The sequence below is a fragment of the Chinchilla lanigera genome, unplaced genomic scaffold (assembly GCF_000276665.1).
Source record: "Chinchilla lanigera isolate Chin_1 unplaced genomic scaffold, ChiLan1.0 scaffold00089, whole genome shotgun sequence".
Classification (NCBI taxonomy): domain Eukaryota; kingdom Metazoa; phylum Chordata; class Mammalia; order Rodentia; family Chinchillidae; genus Chinchilla; species Chinchilla lanigera.
The window spans coordinates 5,408,275-5,421,615 of record NW_004955490.1 but is presented as its reverse complement, the minus strand read 5'-3'; the positions used below and the strand labels follow the sequence as shown (position 1 = coordinate 5,421,615).

Below are 13,341 nucleotides of genomic sequence, written 5' to 3'. Positions count from 1 at the left end.
CATTTAGGAAGTCTGCGTGGAAAGACAAATAATAGTCTGAAGGTTGCTTCAAGATCCTCAAATCAGAAAGGATTTCATGGCCCAAATGCTTAATGGCACCAGGCACTTATTACTACAAGGAAGCTGTAGGGTTCAAGAGGTGACACAGGTCAAATGGATTGGCCAAGTCCCACCTCAGGGATGGGGGCTGGAGTCCATACTTGGCAGCTTTGGTTTCTCTCACTGCATTCCTGTGGATACTTTCTTTATCTATGTTGATGTCCTCACTTAGGCTAAGGTCAAACTCCGTTGTTCTCTCTTTAGGCCAGGAAGATCTTCTATCTTACAGGTATCTGATCTTATCTGTATGGATGTTTTAACTCTGAGTGATTCCTTAAGCCAGATCCTTGGACAAGTTTCCATCCTGTAGGAAAATCACAGCAGTCCCCAATGAAAGGAGAAAGTCCAACTATGTAGTCAGTAAGAAAAAGTCTGTTTCATTTAAAGCACTGTCCTTTATTCTGAGACCATTTTCTCTTTCTCTTCATATTTAAAGAAAGCCCTTTCTTTTTATGAAATGATAGTTTGGGATTGTTTTGTTTTGTTTCTCAGTGCCTTTACTCGGAAGCAAAAATTTGGCAACCCAATGTCAGTCCCCCAATATTTGAGTTTGTGAAAGCTACAAGTCTGGGAACCTGGTCTTATTTTCAGAGTTCAGCTGGTACCTCTAGGTACCTTCCATTGCCACTTTTATTCTAAATGCTTATAAATTACCTACTTTATAATCAAAGGTAGAATCTCCCCCAAGGTTTGACATCAAGCTTACACCTCTGGAGTTTACAGTGTACTTGGTCTGCCGTTTCCTTATTTAAGAAAATTGGTACACTGCCATTTGCAGTCCTCTGGTATCCCTCCTGTTCTTTGTGATTTCACAGATCCTTCAGGACGGCACCCACTGCAAGGCAGTTCCGTTTGCTTTTCTTATATTGTTCTTTTCCCTATAGAGTTGGACATGCATATACATGTAGTTTGGGGAATTTGCAGCACATCCAATGAAAGCATAATTCCCAACTAACAGTCAAATCCTTTTCTTTGGAGCTACCCAGAACACACCTACCCTCTCTGCCATATGACAGCCCTTCAGAGACTTGAATACAGTGTGTGACTCTCCTGTGAGTTAAGAGTGCTGGCTGAGTCAGACTGACCTGAGTGACAAGCCCAGCTTCATTCCCTCTCATCTGTGAAAGCCAAGGTAAGTTACTGAATTTTAATTTCTCTCTACTTCATTTTTTTAGTTCATTTATAAAACAGGGCATCCCCCTCATTTCATTTGTTTATTATGAAATGAAATAATAGAATACACATAAAGTATTTGACACATTACTTGGTATAGTAAACTCTCAGTAAACGCTAGTTGCCTCTCCTCTTGCAAAGAACTGGGTAGGTAATTTCAGTGTCAGTGCTGTTGAGGAATAAGAAAGTGGGGAAGGTTTTGTCTCCTCTGAAGGATTGGGGGAGGCAGAGAACCCAAAATAGCGCAGGTATTGCTGGAACTTAGATTGTCTGTTTTCAGTTTTCTGGGCGCCTGTTTGCTAGGGCTGTAGGAGAGGATATTGTTAAGAATCCAGAGAAAAGCTTATTTTCAAAAGCTGGAAAGCTATTTGTTGACATATTGAACAGTCTCTTGCTTATTTTTATTTTCCCAAGCAGCTAGCCATGCAATCCCCCAAACACCTCCTCCCCAACCACAACACCTCCTAGCTGCATTGATCAGCACAGAGTGGGTGGGATGCGAAGGACCTGAGAGATGCTAAGCAGCAGTTTCTGGGCTTTTCTTTCCTTAGAAGGTCTTCCTTCTCTTGTGTTTCTCGAGACTCTGGCTCTAATAAAATAGAAGTCTATGCTCTACATGGAGTGAGCGGGCAAGAGCCCTCTTTCAGTAGCCCACTTAGAGCAGGCTGATGAAAATGGTCATGGAGGACGAGACCTTGGAACCTGGAGTGATCAGTGTCAGGATGGTTTTATGATTGTAGCTTTTTGCACATACTGGATTTTACATGATATAAACTCTGAATGCTATTGCATCTAGGAAAAGTTTGGAGACAAACTCAACTGTGAACAGACAGAGGAATTGGATTTGTGGGCAGGGAGTGGGATAGTCTCAAGACTTTAGTTTTGTCTGTATGGAGGATTTCAAGTTTTTGTTTTATTTTGAGAATAAATTCCTAGATATCTTGTGCAATTACTGAACAAAAATCAGGTAGAAAAAAGAAGAAATAACTTTTGAACACGCAAAACAACACAAACAAAATGAAAGAAAGCACTGAAGATCGTTTTCTGACCTAAGATGCAAATGGCGGAACTGTTAAGTCTATGGCTTGGATGGGGGTAGCTAGGGATCCCTAGGGAGAGCTTTCAGGAGGACAGTGGAAAGAGTTGGAGATAGAGCCATCAAGAACATGCTTTCTAAAATGCGAAAATTAAATTTTATTATGTTTTTCTTTTTATGAAAGTATGATGTGTCCATTATGGACAAATGAGAAAATACTCACAAAGAAAATGAAATAAAAATCTCCTCTAATCCTACCATTCAGGTATGGTCACTGTGAACAAAAAATATTTTATTGCTCCCTTGCAAAATATGCATATTTACTTTATAAAAAACTGAAAATCATGTCCATACTAAGATACAACAAACAATGGCTATGTTAGTGGCTGTTATAATTGTATCAGAATTCATTTCAATCATTAAACAAATTGTATTCTAACATCAGGCATTTAGGTTTCCAATTTGTTTATTATCGTAGATGACTTTGCTGTGTAGCTGTGTGAGATTATGAAAGCTAGTTAATCTTTCTATGCTTCTAGCTTCTCATCTGGAAAATGAAGGTGATGATAGTAACCCCCTTAGAGGCATGTTGTGAGTATCAAATGAGATACTGTAAATAAAGCACTTAGCACAGAGCCTGACATCATAAATATTAGCTTCAATGATTAGGCATATTAATAAGAGTTATAGTGGTTGTTATGAACCCATTAGTAGCATGAATTTTCTGTGAATAATTTCTGTGATCTGGGGGAAAGCAACTGGAATGTTAGTTTTTGTTTCTTTTGTAGTGTTGTGGATTGAACACAGGGCCTTGTGTATGTTGGCCAAGTGCTCACTGTTGACCCATGTTCCTAGCGTTAGGGTGTTTCCTTTTCAGTAGTATATTCTATAGTTGTGTTCTGAAGTCAGACAGAGCTGTGTGCATTTGGTCATTTTAGTTTCCTTTGTTGAGGCTCAGTTCCCTTATTTGTAAACTTGAAATTAAAAAAGATCTAACATGCATGATAAATGTAAGGATCAAATGAGATAATGCTTTTGGAGCCCATAGGGCCCCATTCTTGATATATGCAGAAAGCTTAATGGAGGTTAGCTTGTATTACTACTACTACTATGAGGATGACAATGATGATGATGATGACGATTACTACTGCTATTACTACTACTACTACTACTACTAGTACAGTTCAGCCCTTTGTAACAAGAAAGAAGTCTCCTTGCTTGGTGTGGTGGGGCAGACAGAAGTAAGTAGAATGTATGGTGTTTCTAAGCACCTGTCTAATTACAAAGAGAGAAAGTGATTTTGGAAGCAGAGTAGCCAAGGCACAAATCTAGGCTTTGCCATTTATTAGCTCCATGTCTTTGGTCACATAAATTATTCTAAGTCATCTCTCCATTTGTAAAATGGGAATGATGTCAGTGTCCACCTTCCAGGTGTTGGAATGATATAATGCACATCTGGTGCTTAACCCCCATGGTCCATTATGGTTGGTGGGTAACTATACTTAGTTGTTATTTTTAAAGCGTATAGTGACCTGAATGCCTCCATCCCCAAATCTCACTCTGTGTACATGAGCTACTTGAACTTCACCTGAAGACTTTGCCCTATTTAGAGTTCAGGGACCAATTTTGCCACTAGACTGAATGCTATTTCTACACTGACCTTCTGCCCTGGCTCTAGAAAACCAGCTGTAGCTCCATTTCTAGATGAGTTCTCACTTGGTATGACTGGCATGAGTTTTTCTTTTAGTTTTTGAAATCCACAGAGACACGTTATTGAATTTTAGCCTTTGGGCAGGACATTGGTTGTCACATTTCCTTCTGTGCCTCTGACGATGAGGGCAGATTGGTATTTTTATTACCACTACTGCAGGGCTTTATCAAAGTGTTTACTCCCCAGCCCCCGCTGCTCATGCTCTCTCACTCTGAATGCTTTGTACCTGAGCTTCGTTGAGATTTCAAATCCTGGCATTTTGGATGTCCCCTTACCTCTAATGCCCAGTCTCAGCTTCTTGGTCATACCAATAGCAGTGTCCTGCTCTCAGGGCTCCTTGGGTCTGCTTAGCTGCAGAGGATATATGTCTCATTTCCTGAGTGAGGACACTTTCTTTCTCATCTCTTTAACTCTGTCAATCTTTTCTCTTTGAGGCAGGCAGTGGAGTGAGGCATAGGCTAATGGGACTACTAAGAGCACAGAGAAGAGAGGTGGAGTTGCATAGGCCAAGAGCGAAGTGGAGCTTTGGGAGGACTGTCAAGTTAAAGGTAGCCAGAGACAAATGTCAGAGCCAATACACAGGCAGGAATCTTGGAAAAGAGATCCAGAAAAAACACTAACGAGTCAGCAAGAGGGGCATGGCAGAGGATAGATAAGGGAGATTTCAGAGAACAGCTACTGATACTAGTTCTTGCCTTAATGAACTGGCACAGGGTGTAAGTCAATTAGCCAGACTAAAAGAGCTAAAGGTGCAAAGGATACTCTATCCCTCTTCTCAGTAACTGATGGGGCAAGATCTTTCTGAATTTTCTCTGTGGGAAGTTGTGGCACGCTTAAGGACTTTTCTAAGGATGGAGGTTTATAGTTGCTCATTTGACTCATATTTCCCATTGCACCAAATATTACAGCAATCAAAGTGTCTGTAGGGGGCCAGTATACTTTTACATTTCATTTTTGGGTTGCCCAGGCTGGAGATAGAGGGAAGGGTCTTGGTAATGTGACTGAGTGAAGTAGAAAGATAGATTGTGATAGCATAGTGATGAAGGGTAGGGGGCCATGGAGTTGGATAGCCCTGGGAATCTATGTGACTGCAGAAAAGTTATTACACTTCTCTGGGCCTGAATTTTCACCTTTATCAGATACAGAAAGACGACTACCCAAATCTCTTAGTGTTGCTGAGACCAAATGAGATTATGCAGGGAAAGTGCCTACCAGAGTGCTTGCAAGTCAGTGCACGCTCAAGAAATGGATAATGTTGGTATTTTTGTTGCTAGTTTTCTCATTTTTATGGCACAATAACATGGGATTGATCACTTTTGTGACATTATCCCACAGTAGCCAGTCTTCTATTTTTTGGCATGATCACACCATGGGGACATATCAGTCTTGCGTAATGTCTGCATTCATTTTCAAGTTTTGTATCAAAGGGCAGTTTCTAGGGCTGCTTATTCGGTGGACTAGTGAAGTGAGGCTCTGGGATTGACCACCCCCATGTCACCAGAGAAATTTGAATTTTTTCCATACTATAGATTAGGCTTCTCATGAGCCTTAATTTAGGATGTCAGAGAACTAATTGAATGCAGCCTTAGGGATGCCAAAAGCTAGGCAACCCCAAGTTAGGAAGTAGAATAAAAAATATATGGTCTATGACTGTCACAGTGACTCTATTTTAGTCCCTAATCCTAGCTAATCTGAGCAAGCTGGTGACATGGGAATATCAATACCTGTTGCATAGGGTATTGTAAGACTAAAGTACGATAATGCTTGCAAAGCACGACACATTACAGGCAGTTTAAAGGTGTGCACAGTTACCTGAAGCACAGTGCCATGCAATACTAAGTGAGCAATCAATAGTAGTTATAGTGATAGTTGTTATTAAGAATAATGATGATGATAATAAGCAGAATTTTAGTTTGTGGCATACTGTTCCTTATCATTGATCACATAAATGTCTTGCTTTGCTTAAAAGGACAGTCAGGGCCAGCAGAAGAGTAAAATGGAGACTGAACCACTGGCATAGTACAGTGAGCCCCAGGAATGAAGGATTATCCAGAGGCAAAGAGCTTTCCCACTCCAAGCCCACCAGTACATTGGGTAATTTAAGTGCTGCTGTAGGATAGACTGTAGTTTAGCAGCCCACACTTCTCACAACTGGCCAGTAGGTGGAGGTGCCACCTCATTTGATCTGGACGGGCCCTGGCTCTTAGCTGTTGCTGGCATTTATAAATGGGAGAAGCAGTGCTGAGTAACCGGGTAGGTTGGTTTGAAAAGGACAGAGGAAGAAGGACTATTTGCTCCATCTTCAATTATTCGTTGCTGTACACTTTCTTTAACCTGATAAGCCCATCTTCAACACCCTATACCTGACAACCCACAAAAAGCAGGTCTCCATTTTGAATCATCTGTGTGTTTCTCAATCTTCTTTTTTTTTTTTTTTTTTTTTGTTTTTATCTGGTACCGGGAACCGAACTCACGACCTTGCGCTTGCCAGGCAGGCGCTTTGCCGCTGAGCTAAATCCCCAGCCCCTCTCAATCTTCTTAATATTGCCTTTTGACCTCTAAACTTGTTTCCTGTTTACAGATTTGCTTGCACTTAAGCTTCTGCAAGACCCCTGACGTCATCACATTAGGGACTCCCTCCATCCTGTCTTGTGGTCATGGCAGATATGTCAATACCTTTACATTCACTGCAATTCAACAATATGCTGAGGGAAGAAAATGTGGACCCCCCAAACATGGAGACAACCTTCTCTAGACCAATGACGGAGAGCAGAGCGGATGTCCAAATTCTGCATTCTCATGTACAGTTGTCTGTAGTCTCACCTTCAGCCTCAGACCCTGGAGGAATATCCACACAGATATCCTCAGCCTTTGACACAATGTCCTCACCTCTAACGGGAGTACCAACTGCTGGAGCATCGTCCTCACCACCAATGCCAACCTCAGACTCTAGACCACTGTCTCCACTGCTAATGCCAGGCTTGGATTCTGGAGCATTGTCACCATTGCTAATGCCAACCTCGGATTCTAGGCCACTGTCTCCAGCACTAATGCCTGCCTCAGACACTGAAGCACTGTCCCCATTGTTTTCCATTTCAGACTATGGGTTAATGTCTCCAGGAATGTCAACAATTCCTGATATTGGGGCAATATCCACAGCACTAATGTCCACAGATTCTGCAGAGATGTCATCACTGGAAGTTACAGCTTCATCATCTGGAGAAATGTCTACACCTATAATGAGCACCTCATCCTCTGAAGCAATGCCCACACCATTAATGCTTGCCCAAGATCCTGGACAGATATACACACTCCCAATTCCAGCTGTAAATCCTGAAGTTATATCCACACAGTCAGCAACTCCAGATGCTGAAGAAATGTCCCCACTGCAAATTACAGATGAAGACACTGAAGCAATGTCCAAAGTGTTAATGACTGCCTTAGCCTCTGGAGAGCTAGCTTCACTGCTCATGTCAGGCACAGACTCTGAAGCAATATCTTCACTGATAATGTCAGCCATTGCTTCTGGAGCAACATCAACCCAGTCAGCAGACACCCAAGACTCTGAGGCAATGTCTAACCTACTCATGTCAGGCTCAGACTCTGGAGTCATGTCTTCATTGCTAGCATCAGCTTCAGGCTCTGAAACAATGTTCCCATCACTGCTGTCTATCCCAGATGCTGGAGAAATGTCCACATTACCAAAGCCAGCTCCAGACACTGAGGAAGCATCCCTACTGCTAATGACAGCCCTAACCTCTGCAGAAATGCCCTCCCAACTGATGCAAGCCCCAAGCTCTGGAGGGACATCCCCACAGCTAATACAAAATCTAGACTCTGAAATCATGTCTACTCTGCCAGTGAGAACAACAGACCCTGCAGAGATGTCCACACTGCCAGGGACAACTTCAGATGCAGGAACAGAGTCCACACCAGCCTCCAGAAATATGTCCACAATGCAAAAGATAGTCCCAGCCTCTGGAACAATGTCCACACCACTAATGATAGTCACAAGCTCTGAAGCGATGTTCACTGAGAAAATGTCAACCACAGTTTCTAGAGTGATGTCAACACAGTCTATGACTGAAACTTCTGGAACAATGTCCACAGGTTTTATGAAAGCCACAGCCAGTGGAGCAATGTCCACACCACAAATTAAAGCCTCAGATTCTGGAGTGATGGCCATACAGCCAATCGCAGCCACAAAATCTGAAACAAGGTCTATGCCTCAACCAATAGTCACAGCCTTTGGGTCGGTGTCCACAGAGCAAACCAGAGCCCCTGGCTCTGGGGCAATATCCATATCACAAATGAGAACCACAGCCTTAGGACTGACATCTACACAACAAATGACAGCCACGGCCTCTGAAGCAATGTCCATTCCACTAATGACAGCCAAAGCCTCTGGGTCAACGTCCCCATTGTTAATGAGAGACACAGCTTTGGGAGTGATGTCCGTGCCACAAATGAGAGCTTCGGCTTCTGGAACATTGTCCAAGCCACTAATGATAACCAAGCCTTCTGGAACAGTGTTTATGCAGCAAATGACAACTTCAGCTTCTAGAGAAATGTCTTCAGTGTTAATGAGGGACACAACGACTGGAGCTCTGTCCTTGCCACAAATAACAGATACAGCCTCAGAAGGGATGTCCACACTGCTAATGAGAGCCACAACCTCTGGAGAAATGTCCACATCACAAACAGCTGCCACAGCATCTGGAGATATGTCCATGCCTCTACTGAGAGCCCCAGGCTCTGGAGGAATGTCTACATCACTAATGGCAGCCACAGACTCTGAGAAGATGCCCAATCAGCCAATGAGCACCCAAGATTCTGAAGAGATATCTGCATCACTCACGAGATCCATGAACTCTGGAGGGATACAGATGAGATCCTGTGCCTCTGGTTTGATGCCCACACCACTAATGGGAGCTCCAGACTCTGGAGAGTTGTCCACATTGCTCACAGGAGTCTCATCCTCTGGAGAGAGATCTCTTCCCGTGAGAGTCCTGGCTCCTGCAGAAATATTGACACTTCCAAGAGTCCCATCTTATGAAACAATATCTGTTCCACAAGGGACAGCCACAGACTGTGGAATGATGTCCATGCCACAGATGAAAGCTTCAGTCTCTGGAGCAGTGTCCACACCATTAATGAGATTTACAGCACCTGGAGGGATGTTCTTGTCTCAAGTGACTTCCACAGCTTCTGGAGGGATGTCTTTGCCACTAATGAGAACCCCGGCCTCTAGAGTGAAGTCTACACCACAAATGGTTTCTACAACTTCTGGAGACATGCACATTCTCCCAATGCAAGTACCATCCTCTGGAGTGATACCACTGCCACAAGTCAGAGCACCAGCCTCCGGAGCTATGTTCACACCACTAAGGAGCTCAGCATCTGGAGCTGTGTCTGCAGAGTTAATGAGAGCTCCAGCCTCTGGAAAGATGCCTACTGCACAAACGACAGTCATGGCCTCTGGAGGGATGTCCAACCCATTAATGAGAACCGTGCCCTCTGGAACAATGCCCATGCCTTTGATGTCAGCCATTGCTTCTGGAGAGATGTCTAAGCCACTAATGAAAACCATGGCCTCCGGAGCAATGCCAACACTGCAAACCGATGTCATAAGCTCTAGATCTATGTCCTTGCAACAAAGGATGAACAGAGCTTCTGGAGGAATAGCTAAGTCACCAAGGACAGTATCAGATTCTGGAACAATGTCTACACCACAAATAAGATCCACAACCTCTAGAGGTACATCCATGCCACAAATGGCATTGGGAGTGACACCTACATCACTCATGAGGGCCTCAGCCCCTGGAACAATGACCACACCACAAACAGCCTTTGGAATGATGTCCACTCTGAAAATCAAAGCCACAGACTCTGGTGAGGCATCTACCTCACATATTAACGTCACATCCTCTGGAATGAGGGCAAAACCATGCATGACGGCCAGAACCCCTGAAACAACAAACCCACCACCAAAGGAAGGGTCATCCTTTGGAATGTTGACTCCAGAACTTTGTTACCTCTTAGAGGAGCAGGAAGCAGTTCGAGGTTCACGCTCAATGGAGGAGGAGATTGAGATTGATGAGGAGAAGCAAATGAGGGCGTTTTTGAACGATTCAGAGAAAATGGCATTTCTGGTGTCTCTTCATCTGGGTGCAGCAGAGAGGTGGTCCATCTTGCAGATGGAGGTGGGAAATTCCCTCTCTGATGAAAATAAATCATTCATGAGCAGAGCACAAGGCTTGTACGACTCCTTATCTGAGACAGACATCCTCAGCGCTGCTCTTTGCCATCCCAAGCAGGGCCAGAAGTCAGTCAGGCAGTATGCCACTGACTTCCTGCTGCTGGCCCGGCATTTGTCTTGGTCTGATGCCATTCTACAGGCCAGGTTTCTGGAAGGACTTTCAGAAGCTATTACCACCAAAATGGCTCAGGTCTTCCTGAAGGTGGCTGGTAGCCTAAAAGAACTGATAGACAGATCTCTCTACATAGAGAGCCAGCTGGCAGAGGAAAAAGACTCCTTGAGCAAATCAAGCCAGATTCTGCCAACAGCCTGTAAGCGGACTAATGAAGAGGCCATGGAGAATGAACTGAGCTGTCAGCAGCAGACTGAGGAGGTAATGGTGGGGAAACAGTTTCAAGGTCTTTGAGGTAAAAAATGAGGAGGTAATGATGGGAAATACACTCTGCTCTTTCGAGTAGAATTAAGGAAGCAGCAAGAGAGAGGTATTGCCCCCCAAGACCATACAAACCCATCTGAAGTTTTATCAGTGAGCATGAATATGCAGTTAGTTAGGGCATATTAGCTACTTTCAGGAGTGGTATCCAACCCCAGTTACTGAGGCCTTGGCTGGTATAAAGTAGTAAGTTTTCTGCTTACAAGCAAGCTAGTCTGAACTCAATCCCATCTCTCTATTTATTCCGAGTCCATTGAAATCTAAGGGAGGGGGTGTCTTCTCTTAGAGCAGTGGTGGCCAACATATGGCATGCATGCCAGAACTGGCTGTAATCATTGAAAGCTCTAAAAAGTTTGCCATCGCTATCTTAGAAGTAGGTCCTAGCTATAACCATGGATATTATGGACTCAGGCCACTACGGGATTTGGTTGGCTTCAGTCATGCTTTATATAAGTAAATTAGGTAAGTTCTCTGATCTGCTGACTGAATTTAACCAGGTAGAATGTCCTTTATGATAGGAAGTATGGCACTTACCTCTGGTGTTTTTTCTTAGTACCAACATGCTCCTAAACGCTGTTACTACCTGAAAGAGCATGGAGATCCCCGAACGGATCTTCACACCCACCTTCGACAGAGCACAGACCATCAGAAGCCCTCCACCAACGAGTAATGCTCCCTGGACTCCTATGATATCGGAACTGACTGCTAATTTGAGGACTGGTTCCTGGACCCATACCATTTAACTGCATCATCAACTTCATTGGCCTTACCCTCCAGCCTTCCCATCCAGGCACATCCCACCTTATCTCCCACTTGGCTACCTCTATCTTGTCTGTCATGCACATGCCTGTGTCCTGCTTCAACAATGAGAGGGTAAACTGTATGAGTGTATGGGGTATGAAGTTCTGAATTCCCATCATCATCAAAGCCAATCCTAGTTGTTGGTCCAGGAAGCAGTCTAAGCAGGAGAAATCATTTCCTACCTCAGAAACACTTGCCATGTGTCTTGCCATGCATCATCAGGCAAACTTAAGAAAACCCTGATCTCACTCCACCTGGAAGGAGAGCCTACAAAGAGAGAGATATCCACTCCTATTCCACCTATTAAAACCAGTAGACCTACTCCTATGTGCCCCCCCTCACAGCACCTAAAATGTGTCTCCAGGGCCTTTGCCCTATTTGTAGTCTCCACCTTGAATCATTTGTTTTGACCAATAATAATAACAATAATAGTGATAGTAATAGCTAACACTTATTGCTAATGTATCATGTGACAGGTGCTTGGCTAAAGTCCTGACAAGCACCATTTCATTACACTGTTACAGTGACCTAACTTGTTCCTGTGTTGTTAGCTTCTGATCTCTTGATGGATTGTTTATGGCCCTTGTCTTGTCCTTCAGTGCGGAATCTCTAGCTCTGATCTCTGGGTAATGCCTCAGCTGTTAATTACTCTCACTCCTTTGGCTGTTGTGCTTTGTGGCCATCACTCTTGATAATGGTCTTGGTCTCTAAGCAGGCATAGATAGGTAGAGCATAATATGCTCATTGCTCAATATTTACTTTCAGGTGGTGGAATTATGGGTATTTTTTATTTTCTTTCTACTTCTCTATGCTTTCTAGTTTCTCTAAAATAAGCATGTATTACATTTGTAATCATAAAGATAAATAAAAGTCATTTATGAAAAAAGAATTAATCATGATTATTAGAATTTGATTTATTGAGTCCATTCAACTAATATTTACTATCTAACATGTGTTAGCCACTATTGGGGAGACAAACAGGTAAGATCATTGCTCATATGAAAAGTCCATCCAAATTAAGGGTTTAAACAGACAATCAGCAAAACATACTTTAATCAGGTTGAAACTGGTGTGAAGGAATCATAACAATAGGAAATTTGATACAAATACTGATTTACTTATTCAACAATAGTACATATAATTGGGTCCCTCGAATATCTTATTAAAACAGTAGAAGTGACATAATTGGAAACATTTTGGTTTTTTTTCTTGTTTTTATTATTTTAAAGAGTAAAAGAAGGATAACATAGTAATAGGGGGGCTTACCAAATTACAGACAAAGTGGTAGGAAATTATCAATAGTCGTTTTACATATTGTTATCTACAAGATAGTTTCTCAGGAAAACAAATAGACAAATAATAGTGAGTTACAGACAAAAGTGGTAGGTTATTATTAATGTTGTTGTACTATACTTTGGGACCTTCAAAGTGGTTTCTAAAGAAAATAAATAGAGCAATACATGAGTGACCAATTGAACATTCATTGACTATTCTCAATGGTTGTTGTAGGAAACACATACTAATAAACATACATCCATTTACAAAATAGGATAGGAACAATACAAACATTACAGAATTATGGACAGATTAGCACGAAAATATCAACGGCTGCTGTAATACATAGTGGCATCTTCAAAGTGGTTTCTCAGAAATACAGAGATATGCAAGAAAGATCTAACAAGTTGTTACAGCCTAAGGGTTGTGAAAAATAGCAGATTACCTCCTCATCAGTGACTCCTTTCGCTGAGGTGTGGCGGCTGTAAGGAAGGCGAGGATTGAAAAGAAGGACTGAGAGACTTGCACCTGTGTCTAGCAACAGGATGTTTTCT

The 13,341-nt window shown here is 42.7% G+C and overlaps 1 protein-coding gene across 1 annotated transcript; it reads left to right on the top strand.

The window, feature by feature from the left end:
• The first annotated feature begins 1,107 nt into the window (after positions 1-1,107).
• On the top strand, positions 1,108-12,339 carry Rgag1 (retrotransposon gag domain containing 1). The gene is made up of 3 exons (XM_005404656.1): positions 1,108-1,231; positions 6,601-10,651; positions 11,265-12,339. Exons 2-3 carry the CDS (start codon positions 6,677-6,679, stop codon positions 11,379-11,381), a joined length of 4,092 nt encoding a protein of 1,363 aa, XP_005404713.1. The 5' UTR covers positions 1,108-1,231; positions 6,601-6,676; the 3' UTR covers positions 11,382-12,339.
• Positions 12,340-13,341: the final 1,002 nt, after the last annotated feature.